Consider the following 19,643-nt stretch of genomic DNA (forward strand, 5'->3'; position numbering starts at 1 on the left):
TGAGCCTGGGGATGCAAATGGGGAATGAAACACCTGGGGGGAAACTCCAAGACTATTTCAGGGAGGAGCCCAGGGGATTTGAGAGGCAGGGGACCTGGCTGAAGAGCAGGAGCCCATGGCAGGTGGCAGGTGGGACATGACACAACCCTCAAGACACCCACCACAAACAGACACAGGTGAGGGGAAGCACCAGCACAGGGCTGGGACAGGGGTGGGCAGGGACAAGTGTGCCAGGACATGCAGGATCACAGGGAACCAGGGCAGCCCCCCCTGGAGCTGGGTGGAGCCCAGGTGTGGGGCGGAGGCTCAGCAAGCCCAGGCGTGTGGCCGGGCATCAAACAGGGTGCTGCCTCCTCCTCCTCCCTGCATGGAAACAGCACGGAACGCTGCTGCCCACTCCCACCACAGAGAGGGGACCCTCGGAGACCAGGGCACAAAGGCCAACTTGGCTCCCCTGCCCTGCATCCCTGTCCAGGTGTGGAGGTGATGGAGAAGAGGGAAATCTCAGCCAAGACATTGATTTTAATTTTTTAAGAATAAAAAAAAAACCAAACCAAACAGACAAAAACTTCCTGAAAACAGCTTCCTACCTCATAATTTCACAGAAATTAGCTTGGAAATGTCATCTGCCCGTACCTGCTCCAGGCTCTGCCTGTCCCCCCCCAGCCCAGCCCCCCCCAGCACGGGCAGTGCCAGCCTCAGGGCTCTGCCCCCCACCCACAGCGTGACCCGAGTGCCAGACCCCCCCTTCCCTTCATGGGTCCTGGAAGGGGAACAGGAGGCTTTGGGCAGCCCCAGTGGGTTCTTAGCCCCTCCCCAAAGCTCAGCTCTCCAGCCTGACACCAGGACAAGGTACTGGGTATTTTAGGGAAGGGCAACGCAGGAAAGGGGCTGCAAAGAGATCCTGATGCCACAATTCCACCTCCGGTGTCCCCAGCCTGGAACAGCCCTCCAGGACCCAGCAAAGCCCCCGGGACCCACCGGCACTAAGGAGTTAATGAATTCATTGCTGACTAAATTAGACCCTTGAGAACAAAACCACCACCACCCAACCCGCTCCCCCTCCCCAGGAAAACCGCGGCGGGTGTTGGGTGCCCCCCGTGGTGGCACGGTGACCGTGGTGGTGGGGGACAGGCAGGTGCCAGGGGTCGGTGGCTAGGGGCCGGGCTCGGGCACTAGTCCTTGGAGGGCTTCTTGCTGCGGGTGTTCCACATGCCACGCTTGGAGTGGTAGTAGTGGTAAAAGTTCCTGAGGCGCAAGCGCTCCACCTCCAGCCCGCTCTGGAGCACCCTGCGGATGGAGGGAAAGGGCTCAGGGGATGGAGGGATGGACAAGGGTCAGGGATGGAAGGAGAGGGCTTCCTGCAGACGGAGGAAAGAAGGATGGGGCTCAAGGGACGGAGGAATAAAGGGACAGGGCTCAGGGGATGGAGGAAGGAAAGGATGGGGCTCAAGAGATGGATGGACAGAGGGACAAAGCTCCAGATGGGTGGACAAATGGACTTGGCCTTCCCAAAGGGAAGTTTTCCCCTTCACCGCCCCATCATCCAGCCCCCAGCCAGCTTGATGGATGTGCCCAAAACCATGTGGCTGACCCTGCTCCTGGGGGGTTTACGGGCTGCAGGACCCCCGGCTCACCTGTCCAGGAGCTCCCAATCCTCCCCGCCCCAGCGGTCCCGGAATTCCTCCGTGTTCATCCCTCCCACGCGGTCAAAGTCCGACTTGTAGATGCCGAAGAGGCCGAAGCCATTGACCTCCCAGTAGCCTGGAGCAGGGGGACCAATGAGGTGAGGGGTGGGGGGACCCCCAAATGCCCATCTCATCCCCTCTGTGCTCTCCCCACCACCTGGGAGCCACAGGGATTCCCCATCCCAACCCCCAGCACGTGTCCATCCCCATCCATGCCACCTCCTGCAGAGGTGCACCAGGTGATGGCCTGGTTTTGGGGTGTTCCCAGCTGGAAAGAGGTCCCTGCTCACCGTTGGGCTCCCGGGGGGAGCTGCCACAGCTCAGCCTCATGACGATGGGAGCGTAGGCCAGCTTCCCCTCCACGCAGTGCTTCCGGATGCTGTCCAGGATGTTGTCAGGGAAATGGATGTGCAGGTCGCACAGGAACACGATGCTGTGCTCGTCCTGGGAGGGGACAGACACGGGTCAGGGGAATCAGAGAGGAAGAGCCCCAGGAGAGAAGCCACAGCCAGAGCTGGTCCCTGTCCCCACTCACCTCCACCATGTCCACACCGGCCTGGAGCCCGGCAGAGCGCTCAAAATTCCCCGTGCGCCGCAGGTATTGGAACCTGGGGAGAGAGGACAGGGCAGGTAGCACTGGGGACAGACAGGGACACAGCCAGGAGGGGACACCGCATGGGGAAAGATGCCCTCTGAGGAAGGCCCAGGTGCTACAGCTCAAGATGAGGGTCCCCCCATAGAGTCAAGTTTCTGCACCCCCAAATCCACATGGAAAAGTAGTTTAATCACCCAAAAAGGAGGAGGGAGGGGCAGCGAGGCAGGAACTGTGCAGGTGGGGAAGGAGCAGCAGGTTGTGTGAGCACCTGTCCCACCGCCGGGAGCCCCCCAGACCCCAGAGCTGCAGGCTGGGAGTTACCGGGGCAGCCAGGCATCCCGCAGGGCCTTCTCCACATCCATGTCCTCGCTGTCAAAGTCCACCAGGATGACGTTGAAGTTGGCGTCCCCCGTGGCCCCGTAGAGGCCGGCCATGTCCGAGATGAACTGCTGCACCCAGCGGGCCTGGTTCTTCACTGCCAGAAACACGTCCCTCAGGCTCACAGGGGGGACCCACAGCACCTCCCCCCAGCCAAACCAACCCCTTCTGAGAGAGGTGACACCCTCATCCCGCTGCAGGATGCTGAGGGAGCAGCACAGACCTCGGAGAGCCAGAGCCACGTCCTGCTGTCACCTACCCGGCACCACGAAGTGCACCATGACGTCCTGCCTCCAGCTGAGCCGCAGTGGCTGGCATAGGACAGATTTTCCATAGAGGATGCTCCAGGCACTGGGGTGGGGCTCGGTGGCCCCCAGGGCCAGCCCGTCGGGGTTGGCCTCAGCGCTGTCGTCCTGCTTGCCCTGGTGCAGGAGGACGTAGACGTACTCGGAGAGCCGCACCCTGCGCTGGCCCCGCTCCGCCAGCTCCAGCTCCAGCAGGTACCGGTTCCCCCGCGCCGTATCCCGCCGCTTCTCCACGTTGATGATCCTCAGGAGGGTGTAGATCCTGCCGGGAAAAGAGAAGCCTTGAAATCGACGTCATCCTGAGCTCTGCTTCCCACGATCCAGGACTCAACCCCCTGAATTCCCGCCGGTGTCCCACTCCCTCCGTACCCCCCGTTCTTCTCGTTGAGCCTCTCCATGTACTGGGCCACCACGTCCACCACCTCGCTCTCGCCCAGCTGCAGGTTTCCCGACACGTTGCAGCGCAGGTCGTTCCAGTCGGAGCGCAGCAGCTCGAAGTCCACGGAGCTGACGCTGAACGTCCGCTGCCAGTTGATGGAGTCCTCCAGCCAGCCCTGCTGCAGCTCCCCCACCTCATAGGAATAGTCCGACACCTCTTCCTCCTCATCCTCCTCCTCCTCCTGGCCCTTTCCCTCCTCCTGCTGTGACGCCGTTGTTTCCGACACCTTCAGAAAGGATGTCACCCTCGTTCCCTCGGAGCGGGTGGCCTCGGATGAGTTGTAGTCAGCAGTGGCTGCTGTCCTGCCCGGAGGAGGGGTCGTGTCCTCATGGCTGAAGAGTCCCTCAGTGCCCAGGGCGAGGAGGCTGGGCAGCACCCGCTGCTTGGGCGGCCGGTCCCACCTCCTGCCACTCTTCCGCCTGGCAGGGTCCCTCTCCTTGGAGATGTTGCTCAGGAGCCAGGGGCTGCGGCGGCCGGGGACGGCCCGGAGCTTGCTGGGGGCGATGGGATGCTTCTGCGGGGTCCTGGAGCGGAGATGGACTCTCTTCACAGGCTTTGGATACAGGAAAATGCCGGGGAAGGCCGGCTCCTGGGCTGGGGCTTTGCGCTTCCTGGGCTGCAGCCGGGTCACGTAGACCTTCTCCTGGGTTTTCCGGGGCTTCTTGTCCTCGCTGGGAGCTGCTGACCTGCCAGGACCCGGCGTTTTGGCTTTGCCACCAAAGATGGGCACGGAGAGGTGGGGCTGGAGGCCCAGGTGCTTTGGAGACCCCGGCAGCCCCAGCTCATCCTCCTCGCCCTCGTCCTGGGGCAGCCAACGGAGCGCCCGGCCCGGGCCCCACTCCGGCGCGGGATCCCCCTGGAGAGCGGCCGGTGGGCTGGATGTGCCCCACGCCCCCAGCTGCCCGGGGGTGCCCACCTCGGCCTGCACCCGGCCCCGCTTCCGGCGGAAGCTGTAAGAGTCCAGGTCATCTCCGTAATCCCCGGTGAGAGGCACAGGATCCTTCCCTTTGGCTCTGGGTGCCGGCCCAAAGCTCTGCTCCTTGGCCTCAGGAGGGGCATCTGTGGGCTCAGGGCTGTTCACTCCTTCCTCTTCCTCCTCCTCATCCTCCAGGAAATCTAGGCAGCGAAGGCAGAGATTAATACCCTGAGGCCAAGACGAGGAGGCAGAGCCTGATCACAGCAGGAGAGGAACCTGTGAGTGGCTGAGGTGAGGGAGCAGAGCTGGGGCTCTGGGGCACCAGGGGATGCCCACACAGGGATACCCGCACAGGGCTGGCAGCTCCAGTTGCTGCCACTTATCCCCACCTCAAATTTCAGCACCAATCCCACTCCATCCAGGAACAGACCCGACCTGCCAGGGCTTTGCCAAGCTGCAAATCGACCAAGGCAAGCTCTGAACAGCCTCTGGTTCCCCAGGAGCACTCCCAGGCTCCATGGACATCCCCAGACTCCACACTGGGTCTGGTTCCTGATGCCCACTGCCGAGGCCAACCTAACAGATGTTGGAGGGAGAGCAAATCCCAATCCAGTGTCCTGCTTCCCACACCCCATGCCCTGTTGTCATGCCAAGCAGAATGCTTGGAGGGGTGCTCTGAGGGATGCTGCTCTGCACAGCCCAGCCCTCCTGCAGCCTCTGGCACCACTGGAGTCATCCCAATGAGCCACAGCTCCGAGGGGATGAGCTGCCAGCAGCGAGGATGCCGGGAGCTCGGCCCCGCACCCAGCGATGCCGGTGACTCACTGTCAGGGCCAAGGAAGAGAAACGCTCGCTGCCGCGGATCCTCCTCCTCCTCATCCATCTTCATGTACTTGTAGAACCCAAACCTGGGGATGGAGAGGGAGGGTGAGGGCCCGGAAGAAGGGAGGTGCGAGGGGATGTGTGCAGGGAGGTTCCCAAATCCAGGGGCACTGCCAGCCCTCAAGCTGCTGCATGCCTGGGAGATGGGGAGAGAGCCAGCCTGGGGTGGCCCTTCCATGGGGGACAGGGACACGTGGCTGAGGATGCATCATTTCAGCACTGCTGACATCAGCCCCCTCTGCGCAGCACCCCAAAATCCCAGCCCCCAGTACCTACTTTTCCAGGTAGAGGGGGGACTCCCTGTAGAAGCACTTGTTCTCCGTCTCCATGTGAGTGAGGCGTGTGAAATCGTTGGGATACACGAACGAGAGGTAGACCTGGCAGGTAAACGGTGCCATGTCACGCCAAGGAGCTGTGGACCTAAGGCCACCACCAACACCAAAGTGACCTCCAGCACCTCAAACACAGGGATTTAACCCCAACCCTCTCAGGCTGAGCCGTGCAAGCTCAGCCCGACCCTCCAGCAAGGGATGCTTCCTGCTGGATTTTACCTGGGGAACATCCCTGCCATGTCCCTGTGGGAGCGTGGCCCTGTCCCCAGGGAGTCACTTACAAACTGCAGGCCCTGGTAGCGGGCGATGGGGAAATCCTTCACCACGTAGGTGGGGCTGTAGGCACAGGGCACCAGCACGTTCTCCACGCGGGACGCCTCGATGGCAGGGGCTGTGGAGAAGCCCAAAGCATCCCAACGTGTTCCCACAGACCCCAGCAGAGAAGCCTCCACTCAAGACATGGGCAGAGGGTGGCAGGGATTATCCAGGTGCCCACAGCAGCCTTTTTCCTCCCCCAAAGCCCACTAGGGATCAGCGTGGATGCATCCTCAGGCACTTACTGAGGAAGAACGTGTCCCTGGGGTCGGCCTTGAGCATGTCGGCCCCGTGCTCGTCCTGCTGGGCCTCCCAGAGGTGGCTCCCGCTGTGGCTGGCCAAGGTCTGTGGGATGTGCTCCACGTGGTTCATCTTCAGGGATGACTCATCTGCGGGACAGGGCCAGGCTGAACCCCCCGGGCACACCGGGAGCCTCCTCCAAGGGGGCCTTTCCCAATCCCTCCTGCTGCTGGGGAAGGCAATGTTGCCCTCCCAGCCATCTCTGAGACCCTGTGACTAATCAGCCTCATGATTATTGCATCCACTAATGAGGATGAGGGCACAGCTGATCCCAGCCAGGCCTCCTGCTCCAATTACCACAGCCTCTAAAACGAGGGGATGCTCAGGGCTGTAACGCCCAAGGACACACAGGGGTTAAACCTTGGATGTCCTTCCTGCAGGTACCTGCAACACAAGCTGGTTTGTCTCCTACCCAGGGATGAGGGTGGCATGTGTCACCCTTGGCCACCAACCAGCCCCCAGGCTCCCACAGGAGGTCACCCTGCTCCCGTCACCTCGGCCATGCTCCAAGCTGCCTCCCATGGGTGCTCCCTTCCCTGCTGCAGAGCCACAGGGAAGCAGGATCCCCCTTCCCAAGCCCCAAATTCTTCTTCTTGTGGCAGGGAAAGGCTTCCCAAATGTGTCCCTGCAGCTGGCTGGGGTTAGGCTGAAGCCCCTGGAAAAGTCCAGAAGGAGGAAGGAAGGATGGAAAGAAGGAAGGCAGGAAGGAGCTCTGTTGGCAGCACCCAGCAGGAATGGGCTCCCCAGGGGTGACATGGCTTTGCCACAGGGTGCTGCTGGGTCTGAGGGAGCTGGGAAGCAGGAAGGAGAAGCAGGAAGAGCCAGTGCTGAGGGACAGGGATTTATCTGCACATCATCCATCTCATGGGCACCTGCATCAGCAGCACTGGCACCCCTCATCCCTCTTCTCCCCACGGATCCTGCCTGCTGCCTGCCCCCTCCTCCTTATCGACACCTCCCAGAGCAGGAATGATGGCTGCTCCCGCTCCGTGTGGAGCGCCAGGGCAGGACCCATCCATCAAGGCCTTTCCTGCTGCCAGGGCAGGGGCAGGAAGCAGAAGATCTATAGATTTAATTAAACCTTGTGCCATCCATCCCCGCTTCCACGACAGCTCCTCGTAACTCAGGGCCAGGCCCTGGAGCCAGAGGGGTCTTGGCAGGCAGGACGAGGCTGGAGCACCAGCAGAGCTGTGCTTCCATGGTGTGTTGACTCCACATCCCATTTTTAGCAGCATCTCTTCTTGCTCCCAGCATCACTCCTACCCACTGCAGCCCCTGCATCCTTCCCTACACCAGGCAGAAATCCAGTGGGGGATTCAGAGGCTGAGATGTGCCCCCAGGACCCAATTTCCCAGGTTCTGCTTTCTTTCTCATCTCTCCCAGCACATGCCACCCCTGGAGAGCCTGCTGGCTGTGGCTGCAGGAGGCACCTGACCCTTACCTGTGTACAGGGAGATGTAGGCGGAGTCAATCACCTCAAACTTCAGGCTAGGGAGGAAAACTCGCCACTGGGAAAAAATAAAAGGAGATGGCAAGTGAACAGGGGGGTGGCAGGGGTCAGGATGCAGCTGCCCAACCCCAGCACCCCAGGATGGGTCCTCCCTGTCCACAGCTCCCAGAAACTTCCCTGCAGAAGAAGAGCAAGAGAGAGGGCTGATCCTGCCCCATTTCCTGCAGGGTTTGGGATTAGCAGGGATCCCTGCAGGGTTGGAGAGGAAAAGGCTGCTGTGGGTAGGATACAGGCTCATGCTGGTTCCCTCTGGGACTGTCACAAGTCCTGTGACCAAAGGGCTCCTTTCCTCACTCCAGTGCTTTATAAAGAAGTGTTTGCCTTGATTTAAGAGGGTCTCCAGAGCTGCCTGCCCTGATTTAACTCCAGCATTTTAAAAGCCAGTCTGGAGCCTTTGTCGGGACAAGCCCTTCAATGCCCCCGGGGCGAGACACATCAGGGTCCTGCTTTTGTTGTGGATGTTGTTGTTGTCTCTCCCTGCACAGCTGAGAGGTTTTTCTGCACGGCTGAAAGGCTTCAGCTGCCTCCCTCCAGCAAAAACATCCCATCTCAGAAACATCTCCCCCATCTATTTGTTTTCCCCACTATTTGTTTTTGCCCAAAGAAATGCAGATCTTATCGGGATAGAGGGGATGGGGAGGAGGGAGGGAGGGAGGCAGCCAGCGAGGAAGGGGTGCTGCCTGCCTGCCTGCCTCCCTGATGCTTTGCTGGCACCAGTTTGATTCCAGTGATTAATGAGTTCTTGGGAGAAAGGAAACCTTTGCTAACGAGCCAACATCTTCCCCTCAGCCAGCCTGAGCCCCTGACACATGCTCCAGGCTTTGCCAGGGCTGTGCTGCCAGGGCAGGCAAGTTCAGATTCGAAACCCATGGTAATTCCAAGGGGGAAAAAGAAGAAAACAGAGAATTGCTCAATCACCTCGGCCACCTCTCTCCCACTGCTGGGCTGCAGCCAGCAAGGTGGGACCTGCCTGTCTGGGCTCTTCTTGCCCATGGGAGTCCAAAGCAGGGCTTTCAGCTGCCCAAAGACCACCAGCAGGAAAGTAGAACAGCACTCCATGAGTCCCAGTGCTGGAATGACCAGGGAAACAGTGACACTGACTTGTCCCCACCGGCAACCTTGGAGGGGGAAACCTGGCTTTGCTCCAGGATAAAGCCCTTGTGGGACACACATGAGAAAATCCCTGGCACTGGCTCTCTGGTCCTGGAAGGAGCCTGGCATGGAGGGTGGGCGTTTACTCACCCCAACTTCCACGTGGTCTGAGCCTCGGTCATCCTGCTTGTGGAGCACCTCAAAGTAGTAACGTCGGGAGGACATGAGGCTGCAGGGGAGGGGACACAGCTGTCAGAGCCCAGGGCCAGCCTGGGAAAGCTTCCCTTCCTGCCCACAGGTGGGTAAAACCTTCCTGAGGCAAGGAGACATGGAGCTGAGGAAGGTGTCTGCTCCCCCATCCCACTGCTGAGGGCTTTTATGGGACTGGGGGGAGATTGTGACATCCCCATCCCCACCTCGTCACCTGCCCTTTCAAACCATGGATCTGGGGTCCAGCCCAGCCCCAGGTGCCTTTTGGGAAAGGACCACGGCCCAGGGAGGTCAGAGGCAGCAAGTGGGTGTCCCAGACTCCATCCCCATGGGATGGTCCCCACGGAGACACTCACCGCAGGGGCTTGGAGACCTGGGAGCTGAACTTGGTGAACTCTCCCGGCGCCGTCCACTCGGTGCCCAGCTGGGAAGAAAGGAGGAGCATGAGAGCAGCAGGACACCACATCAAAGCCCACCAGCTTCCCATTACAGGAATTAACCCCAAGAAAATCTGGGAATAAGTATTAAATCTCCTGGTCTTCGGCAGCTCCAACCAAGAAGGGACCAAGGGGCTCCTCTGGAAGCCAAGCCAGGCCTGGCAAGGGATGGGAGCAGGCTGAAACAGCCTGGCATTCCCAAAGGAGCAGAGAGGCAGGAGAGCTGCCCCCAGCACAGCCACGCAAGGATCCTTCCCCCTGGAGCAGGGCAATGCAGAGGTATTGCCATACCTTGCCCACAAATGCGGCCAGTCGGGAATTGGAGGGACTGTCATCGGAGCTGAGCCAGAACTCTGAGTTGTCATCTGATGCCACGGAAAACTGGAAATCCCCTGCAGAGAGCCATGGAGAGGGTCACCACGAGGGACACAGGGACCCTGGTGGTGTGGGCTCGGTCCCGCTGCCTCATGGTGAGATGGGAACAGGGATGGGGCCACCCCAGACCTCATGTCATGACTCTGTCCTGGATGGGATCAGGGCTTTGCTTCCCTTCAAAACTACAGGAAAAAGGGGCTTTGCTGCAGAAGGGCCCTCCTGCCCAGGAGCCAGGATTTGGGGACCATCTCCAAAAACCTTTCTGTCCTCCTGTGGCCAGGAAGGGGAAGGACACAGCGTCTCCATGTTGCTGCGTGGGGGAAAAGGCCATGCTCCGTCACTCACCATCCTTGAAGGGATGGATGTAGCCAAAAATCCTCAGCCCATAGTTCTTCCACTTGGGAGACACAGCCAGCTTCTTCACCGTGGTGCGGGTCTGCCGAGGAGACGGGCGTGGATCACCTCCTCCATGTTATCCCAGGCTCCCACAGCCACAGAGGGAGCCCCATCACCACCCGCCTCTCCTCCAGATGGGAATCACCTCCCCAAGCCAAACCCTGCAAGCCAAGGTCCTGAGGAGCAGTGGAGACCCAGGGAGGGACGGGTGGACCCTCCCACCAACTCCTGAGCACTGGTCCCGGGACTCACGTGGGGGAAGAGCGGGAAGTGGAGGTTCTTCCTCAGGTGCCTCACGGCCCCGCCACACCAGTCCTCGAAGACGTGCAGGTTTGCCTTCCCTTTGTACTGTGGGAGAAGAGAGGGAGCTGAGTGGGGCTCCTCCTCCTCCATCCCCTCCCAGACTGCTGCCCACACCCACCTGCTCATGCCAGGGCAAGGCCTGCTTGGTCAGGTTGAGTTTGGGGTGGGCGCTGGCTCGGTTGGAACGCTGGCCTCTGGAAAACCAGCCATCCACGTCCTGCCCGTCGCTCTGTAGAGGCACAGAGGGAGAGATGGCATGGGTGATCAGGGCCAGCACATCCTGTGCTTGTGGGATGTCTCTGTGCATCCCTGGCACAGGCTGCCCAGAGAAGCTGTGGCTGTCCCATCCCTGGAAAAGTTCAAAGCCAGGCTGGACAGGGCTCAGAGCAACCTGGGCTAGCAGGAGGTTTCCTTACCCATGGCAGGGGCTGGAACTGGATAGCCATTAAGATCCCTTCCAACCCAAGCCATTCCAGGATTCCACGATCTAAACACCTCATTTTGAGCATTGCCAAACCAAGGCGAAAGATTTCACGGCTCACGGCAAAGGAAAGCAGGAGGAGGCACAAAAATATTGGCAAGGTGTCCCAGGCAGCAGTTTCAAAATGTTCCAGCTAAACTTGTTTCCCTTCCTCTGCCAAAACTGCTCCAAAACAGTTTGGAGTTTTCTGTTCATCCAAAATGTTTGGCCAGTCTTGGGGGCTGCTGGAATTTTGGGGTCTCTTTCTAAAAGCACAAAGGTGATCTCTACATCCTGAACAAAGGCAGCAGGATGCCTCTCCACGCTCCCTCTTCCTTTAAAGGGGATTAGGTTAATCCCATTGCTTGTATCTCGTAAATTAGAGATTAAGTAAGCATTTACCTGCCTCCAGCTTGCTGATGGGTGATAAGGAAGAGCCAGGTACTTCTGGGGTCCCTCCAGAGCATTCCCCTCTTCCTCAGCTTCCCCAAAGCATCATCCCCCTCCTCCTCCACCCCCCACGGCAGGCACAGCACTGTCACCACAGCACAGCCCATTTGGATGCACAGGGCCAGGGAAATAATTAGCAAACTGCCTAAATAAACTCATTAGAGCCCTGGAGGAGGGAGCAGTGCCCTTGGAAGACCTCACGAGGGAGGGTTTTGTGCCAGGCTCACTGAAAGGATTCTCCTTCCTGCCAGGAAAAGCCAGGATGCAATTCCTGCTGTGCCCTCTGTCCTTACCAGCCTGTGCCTCCTCTGGGCACCTGAGGTTCCTCCTTTGTCCATCTGTCCCTTATTTCTGAGGATGACCCACTGTTGGGATAAGGCAGGGAATACCCTGTGGCTTCCCCCTCCTGCCACCCCACCTGGCTGCCCTGCTATGAGGCCTCTTGGTGACAACAGGTTGGACAGGGACAGCAGGGCCTTCAACAGGGCCTTGGTGACCTGCTGGACAGGGCACAGCAGGGTGCCCTAGTGGCTACAATTCCAAGTGCCTCCTGCTTGGAGGCTCCACCTGGGGTGCAGTGGCTCTCCACTCCAGGACAGAGCAGGACACACAAGAGCAGGTGGCTTTGCCCAGAAAAGCAGGAACTGCAGAGCAGATGAAGCTGGGTCCTTCCCAGGGAAGCTGTGACAGGGCACATGGAGCATGGTGTGGGATATTGGGGGGGATATCCCACCCAATTTCAATGGGATATGGGAGGGTTTATCCACTGTCAGGGCGGCTGGGCAGAAGCAGAGGTTCTGATGTACCCCCCAAATCCTTGGATGCCCTCTCTGGACAAGACTTGGAGCACTCTGCTCTGAGAGCAGTGACCTCCACAGGCCCCTTCCCGCCCCGTTACCATCGGATCTTCCTCATGGCTCTCGCTGGAATCCTCGGCTTTCCCACGCCGCGCCGCCGCCGGCCGCCTCCCAGGATCTGTCACCTCCCCCGGCCTCTCTCCATCTGCCAGGGGAGCAGAGGGGGGTCACACCACAGCCCCCCACTCTAGCACCTCTTCTGGGGACACCCCTCTCCCCGGCACTGGGAAGGGGAGGTGCTGGCACTGGGGGACAGGGACATGGGGGGACCCTGGCTGCAATTCCCCTCATTCCATTTCCACTAAGCAGCTTTGCAGCAGCTCGTCAGTAGCAGGTTTAATTACACCCCACAGCTCCCAGCCCTTTACATAAGAGATGCTGGGATAAGCTGTTGGGGGTCTTGCTCCCCTTCCATCCTCAGGGATGCATCCCTGCTTCCTGCCCCTCCAAATCCCAGCTCTCCTGAAGCTCTACCAAGAGCACACCAGCCCCAAACCCTCCCAGATATCATCCCCTCAAACCATGTCCCTCTTCAAAATCACACTCACATCAAAACCTTGCTCCCAGACCTATCAGTTCAGTTACTGTGCTGAGCTAATTATCCCCAACTTTTGACTCCCCTCTGCAGCTCCTTTTCCTTGGGTAGGGAATTTTAAATTACCCCCACTTCCCCTAAAAGAACAGTACAGGCTTGGAAAATGTTACTTTGTGGGGGGACATCCTCTTTTTCTGCCATCCCCAAAACCCAGGGGGATCCACAGTTCAATCCAGAGTCAAGGGAAGCTCAAGGCAATGCTTGGAGAGGTGGGTGTCCAAGAGCCACCTCCACAAACACCTGTGGCTCCCCAAAAACCAGCCACCCCCACGTGGCAACGAGGGTGCGCCAAACAGTGACCACCCCCCCCCCCACCATGGGAATTGCGGGAAAGGGGTCACGGACCCACTTCCAAGGGTACAGAAAGACATCCCTGTCCCTCCACACCCTCCTTCCCACCACCAGCTAGTCCTGGGGGCTCCCACTCCCCAAAATGGAACAGCCTCAGCGACTGCCAGAGCGAGGGAGGGGCTCGGGGTGCCCGGAGCCCCCCGCCACACGCCTCCCACACCATTAGTATTCCAGCGGCCGCGCAGCCGGCGTCTCCTTGGAGATGGCAGCACAAATCCCATCCCCACGGCAGGGACAGGAAATTAAGCTCTAAAGCCCCTTCTTCTGCTCTCAGCCATTCTTCAGCCCCTGGCAGCCCCAGCTCGCCCCTGGCAGCTCCCCAGGCTGCTCCCTCCCCTCGCCCAGCCTCATTCCCGCAGCCATCCCTCTTCCCTCGGCAGGAGGGTGATGGGGAGCCGCGGGACGAGAGCCAGCGCGGCACACAGGGACAGCGGCATTCCCACCGCACTGATCTGAGCATCCATCGCGGCCACGAGGAGCTCAGCGCTCCCAGGGGACCTGCCCAGGGCTGGGAGGTGGGAGTGGCTCTGTGGTACCCGCTCGGTCTCCCCGCCTTGGAGGAGATCAACCTGCCTCCCGTGGGATCCTGTGGGATTTGCCACAGACAAATTCCCTGGAGGGCAACCTGAGCCAGCAGCATCCCTGGCTGCATCCACAGGGATAGCTGGATGTGGTCATCCTGCTTCACCCTCCTCCATGTCAGGGCTGTGAACTGGTGGGAGATTATTTGATATAAAGTGGGTAAAAAACAGGAGTTAATCCAAGCTGGGCAGGCTCATTCTTGGAGCTCTCAGGTCATAAAGCCCCTGCTTGCTCCCCATCCCTTCCGAAGGGCTCCCACATCCAGGGAGGGGCAAAAGCACCAGCAATGCTCCAGAAAAGGCTTCTGGGCTTCCATGCAATTCCCTGACAATTTAAATATTGGAAAGTGGCTTCTGGTCAGGCTGTGGGGACCTGGGAACCAGTGCCATGGGGAAAAAGGGTAAGGAAGGGCACTGCCTTGTGCCAATAAACATTACTGCTCCCAAAAATCCCGAGTTCCTTTGGTCCCAACCACAGCCCTGCAGGAGGAGCAGCTCAGGGGTAGGAGAAGAAGAGGAGGAAGAAGGATTCGAGCCCCTCCCAGCATCCCACCGGGATGCAGAGCAGCACTGCTGTGTCCATTCCCTCAGGCAGCCTCTCTCAAGGACCAGAGAGGGCAGGACAGGGATAGAGGAAGGTCTGAGGACAAGCAGGGACCATTGCCTGTGGGATGGGGATGCTCAGGAAAGGGATGGAAGCACTAAAAGCTCTTCCCTGGAGTGACGCTGATGCTTTGGGAGCAGCAAGGAGGGCGCAGGAAGCACAAACCATGGCACAAAGCAGCTCTGAGTCACAGCAGCCTCCAGACAGGGAGCCAGGATCCTCATCCTGGGGAGGAGGCCAGGGATACGAGGGACCCAGGCAGGGCACAGAGCAATGCCTCCCATGGGAGAAGCGTATCCCATTATCCCGGCCCTGTAACTCCGCTGGGAAGCACAGAGAGCCTTTCACACCACCCCCCCCGCCTCCTCCTGCCCAGCTCCAAACACAGCCCTTTTCTTCCATGCCGGGGTTTCTCCTGGCCCTTTTCCAAGCCCTATGATGTGGAGGCGGGGAGGTGACATTTAAACCCTGACACAGCTGCAGCAGAGGTGGTTGCGGCGCCTTCCTTAAACCCAGAGGTTCCATTCCCAAATTTTCCCCCTCATCCCTGCAGAAGCCTCCTAATGAGGTGTTAAGTAATTATAGCTAGCCAGAAAGGGATCAATACCACAAATCCCCCTGTCAGTGCCACAGAAACAGGGGACAGAAATCCCAGCCACAACACCCAGAGAGAGGGTGGTGGCACGGGGTGGGTGACAGCTGGTGGCACCAATGGGGCCAGGGGAATGGGGTTTGTGACCACCATGGGGACACAGGACCAGTCCCTGGACACCCCTGCCCTGCCTCCCTCGGGCACTGCTGCCTGCTGGCACCTGTCATTGCCTTGCTGAGGGAACTGGAGGAGCGAGGGGGATTTTTGCTGCCTCCTCCATTCCTTTGCTGCTGTTTTCCCACTCCGTGGCAGCCCTCTCAGCTGGAGCCATGGAAATCGATGCGGAATCACTCTGGCTGGTGATGGAGCTGCCATGAGGCCACTCCAGCTGACAAACACCCACCAGGAGAGGCAGCTCCGACACTTCCATGCTCATAATCAGCATCTGAAATCCCTCCCGGGACTGGACAGCTCCCAGACTTCCTGCATTTCCCTCACTGTGCAACCAATACCCCTCAGTCCCACCTGCTCCAGCCCCAAAGAGAGCTGGAGCAGCTCCCACGAGACCCTGCTCCATCCCAACAGGGATGATGCTCAACTCACAGCCCTCAGCACAAAGATTTGGCTTCTTGGGATGCGGCCTCTGGAGAAGGTCACCGTGAAATGCTGGGAATTTTAGGGTGCATTTCACCCCAGAAACATTCCAGCCTCTGAGCGCTGCACTGCCTGTGGGGTCACCATCCCAGATCCAGCTTCCCAGCCTCTTCCAGCAGCTGGCTCCCCCCTGGCTCCTCATCCAGTCAAAATCCCTGTGTCCTGCCAGTGCCAAGGCCACTGGCACCCCAGGGGGCTGCTCAGCCCTTCCCAAGGAGCAGCTCTGGAGAGCCCCAGCTGCAGGCACAGGGAAGGGACGGAGGGGAGATCCAGGGCAGTGTTGGGAAGGATAAAGATTCCAAACACCAATGCAAAGAGCTCCTGGTGCTTGGGAAAAGCCATCCCTCACCTCCCCTGGCTTCTAGGGACCTTCTGGATGCTAAGGGGACTGGGTCACAGCCAGGCTGGGGGCAGGTGCCACCCTGGGGTGGCTCAAAGCCACTCGTGCCTCTGAAGAGTCACATTTTTGCCTTTAAAAAACCCAAACCAGTCAGTTGCCAAATGTTTCCCATTGGGCACCTCAGAGGAGCAGGGAATGGAGCCTGGGGCAGTCTGGGAAGGGATTCCCATGTGGAAAAAGGAGCCCAGTGACACCCAAACCAGCCCATTCCCCCAGCTCCAAACTTTCCTTTCAGCAGCAGGGATGGGACCTGCTTTCCCTGGCACTGGGACCCCACATGGGTCCACCCAGGGAAACCAGCCTTTCCCAGCAGGGATAGGAGAGTGGGGTGATGCCAGCAGAAGAAAAAGCAGCTCCCAGCCCAGTCCCAAATCCCACTGCCCTTCATCTTCAAAGGGCTCTCCTCATCCCCTTCCCTACCTGCTCCCAGCATCCCCAACAAAAAGGATGAGCCCCACAGCAGGCTGCAGCATTCCAGGCTCCCAATTCAAATCAAAGGATCTGCAGAGATGGATCCCAGAGGGATACATTATCCCAAACCTTCTCCCTCCTGCTCTCCCCAAAGACGGGTCTCTGGGGGGAAAACAGCCAAGGACAGGACACAGAGCATCCATCCCACCGCTGCCTCGGGATCAGGGGGTTTGGGAGCGCTCTGGACCACGGCAGAGGGGTGCCCCAGGCCATGCCATGTCCAGCAGGCAGAGAGAGCCCCATCTCATCCCTGAACTGGCTTTAGCACCCCTGAGCACCCATCCTGTGCTCCCCCAATCCCCCAAAACCTCACTCCATGCTAAATCCCAGCAAACCCCAAACCCCACACCCCCACTGCAAGCACCTTCAGGGCTTTATTGTCATTTTTTTCCCAGTTCTCTTTTCCTTTTTCATCCTTTCCCTTCCCACCTGACGCATCCCCGTTTCCACCCCATTGCCTCGGCTCGGTTTCCAGCTGGGAGAGCATCACAACGGCCTCATTATTTCCAGTGAGGAATCCGTGTGTTCAATTAGGCAGAGAAGGGTAATTATCTACTTGCAGAAGATGAGGAAGGGTGGGGGGAGTGCTTTATCAGGGACCAGCACAGCTCCCAGCCCAGCCCCTGGATGCTCCAAGGGGACATGGGGAGCCCTGAGATAATCCCACTGTGCTCCCAACCCCACCTGGCTGGGTCTTCCCCACTTTACAGCCCCAAAAGCTACCTAAAATCCTCATGCCCTGCACCTGCAGCCTCCAGAGCACCCAGCTGCTCACTGGCATCCTGTTTAATGAGTAATTGACCTTTTTTCTTGTTAATTAACCTGGCAGCACCCTTGGCACAGGCAGACAGGTCCTGGCTCATGGTAGCCAAATCCAAAAGTCATCTCCAAACTCGTTTTGATGCACAGACCCTTGGGGTGATGCTCTTCCCCCAGACCCTTGCAACAGGTTTTTTCCTTAACATGATTTATTTCCTATGACCTATTTGGAGTTTTTTTGTTTGTTTTGTTTTGTTTTTTTTTCACTCCATTCCATCTAAAACACTCCCTGCCTCTCCCACTCTGGCAGCAGCAGGATGAGGGTCCATCTGTGCGTGGCCAAACCCTTCCCCAACCTCCATCCAACATGTTCCACCACCTCACGTCCAAAAAGGCTGAGTGGGACCTGAACCCTGCCTTTCCCATACTTTCACCCAGGCTTTAGGTGGCCACTGGAAAATCCCAGTGCAAGGAGCATCCCAGCTGGATCCAGCTTTCCCTGGAGAATTCCCGCACCTCTCCACACCTCAGCCAGGGAAGGTGCCCATGTTCTCCACGGCAAGGGGCAACATTTCCCCCACCCAATGTACTTTCCCCTCTCTCTTCCCACCTCCCAGAGACCCCGTTCTCCACCAAAGCCCAGCTCCCCTCATTCCAAGTTTGCAGCCATTGCACCCCCTCCCTTCCACAGCAAAACCTCTGCTTTCCCCCTGGAACATCCCCAGGGGCCGGCTGGGATGCAGGGCACACAGGGAGAGCAGGGATAGGCACCTGCCAGGTTCAGCACCTGGGAACATCCCTCCCTGTGCATCCTCCCCGCAGGAAAAGCACGGCTCACCCCCCAACACCCGCGGGGACCCCGATCCATGGTATTCCCAGGGATGGGGACAGCGATCCCAAGCCATTTTCCCCCTGGCCGAGGCCAGACATGGCCGTCCCGAGCACCGAGCCAGCGGCGGGGCCAGGGGGAAGCGCCTCGGGATGATGGTGGGAACACAGGGAAAACCCCCCCGGGAACACCGGGCAGACCCTGCGGCTTTCCCAGCACGGAGGATCCCGCAGGGAACCGGCAGCTCCCGGTGCCCCCCCTCCCTCAGCAGCCTCATTTCCTGCCTCGCTCATTCGCATTATCCCGATTTTACCATAAGGCCCAAAATTTTGCAGGATCATGCTGCTGCTCCGCTCGGAAACTTTGGGTTTTCCAGCCGAGAGGCTTTGCCAGCCTCCGGAACCGCTCCGATCCCTTCGGGAAAGACTTTTCCTCCCTCCACAGGCACTGAATCCCGTCCCCTTCTCATTTTTTAGGACAAAACGCGCTGGGCGAGGTCGGTCCCAGCGAGAACGCCACGGCTCGAGTTTCTCCCGGCAAATATTCCGAGTGGCTTTGTGTTTGTCCCCTGGCAGCCCAGGGAGATTTGCCACGGAAAAACCGGGAGCGACTGGACACGAACCGAGCCTCAGGGCACCTGTCCCTCCGGAGCATCCCAGAATCCATCCCAGCCGCTATCCGAGGGAGGGAGAAGAAAGGAATTTTGGGTTTTTTTCAGTAGAGAAGTACAGGCTGAGAAAGCGTTGGGATGGGGAGGGTTGGGAAAGGATGGGAACATTGGGAAGGGATGGGAAAGAAGAGGTTGTCCCTTCCAGAGAGGCGAGCGCCTATAAATGGCCTCTTTGTCATCTCAGCCAAGGCAGCGGGTGGAAAAATGAGGACGGAGCGGCTGGAGGGGGGACGATGAACGCCCCGGCCGGCTTGAGGCCCTCCTGGGTGTCCCCTCCTCCCGAAGGTCCAACGCCGGGAGCCCACGGAGGGGCCCCGCTCGCCCCGAACCAACGCGGCTGATACGGGACAGAAACGCAGCGCTGGAAAGGGGGGGTGCTCCGGGTCCGCAGCGTGGCAGGGGGACCCTCAAACCCCTCGGGGACTCCCAAACCCCAGGTGCTCTGAGAGCACAGTGCGGGGGGGGGAGCCCCGGCACTCCCTGGGAACCCCCAAACCCCAGATGCTTCGGTACCCCGGAGTGACGGAGGAGACCCACCACCCATTAGGGACCCCCAAAGTCCCCCGAGGCCCCGCTCCGAGCGCTGCCAGGGACCCCCCCCCTCGGTACCTTTGCCGTAGGCGAAGGGGAGGCGCAGGGCGCGGCCCTGGCGCACCAAGCTGATGTGCAGGTAGGTGAACCAGGCGGCCGAGGTGAGCAGCGCCAGCAGCAGCAGCAGCTTCAGCTGCTTCCGGAGCTTCTTCACCGGGAGCCGCGGCATCCTGCCGCCCGCATCGCCCCCGCCGCCGCCACCACCACCACCGCCGCCGCCGGGCTAACCCCGGCCCATGGGGCCCCCCGCCCGTCCAGCCCGCGCGCTCCGGGCCGGCCGCGGGGCGGCTGCGGCTCGTGGGGCCG

The 19,643-nt window shown here is 59.6% G+C and overlaps 1 protein-coding gene across 1 annotated transcript; it reads right to left on the minus strand.

Annotated features, from left to right (window-relative positions):
- Positions 1-502: 502 nt before the first annotated feature.
- On the minus strand, positions 503-19,568 carry B4GALNT4 (beta-1,4-N-acetyl-galactosaminyltransferase 4). Its single transcript, XM_053981395.1, has 20 exons — positions 19,356-19,568; positions 12,282-12,385; positions 10,592-10,702; positions 10,423-10,518; positions 10,120-10,210; positions 9,691-9,791; positions 9,319-9,386; positions 8,903-8,981; positions 7,592-7,658; positions 6,096-6,239; positions 5,817-5,926; positions 5,480-5,580; positions 5,147-5,229; positions 3,336-4,521; positions 2,921-3,228; positions 2,605-2,758; positions 2,224-2,296; positions 1,979-2,132; positions 1,638-1,764; positions 503-1,290 (listed from the first exon to the last, which is right to left on the minus strand). The coding sequence occupies exons 1-20, from the start codon at positions 19,504-19,506 to the stop codon at positions 1,176-1,178; spliced, it is 3,423 nt and encodes a 1,140-aa protein (XP_053837370.1). The 5' UTR covers positions 19,507-19,568; the 3' UTR covers positions 503-1,175.
- Between the last annotated feature and the right edge of the window lie 75 nt (positions 19,569-19,643).

The sequence above is a fragment of the Vidua macroura genome, chromosome 6 (genome assembly GCF_024509145.1).
Source record: "Vidua macroura isolate BioBank_ID:100142 chromosome 6, ASM2450914v1, whole genome shotgun sequence".
In the NCBI taxonomy this organism is placed as follows: Eukaryota; Metazoa; Chordata; class Aves; order Passeriformes; family Viduidae; genus Vidua; species Vidua macroura.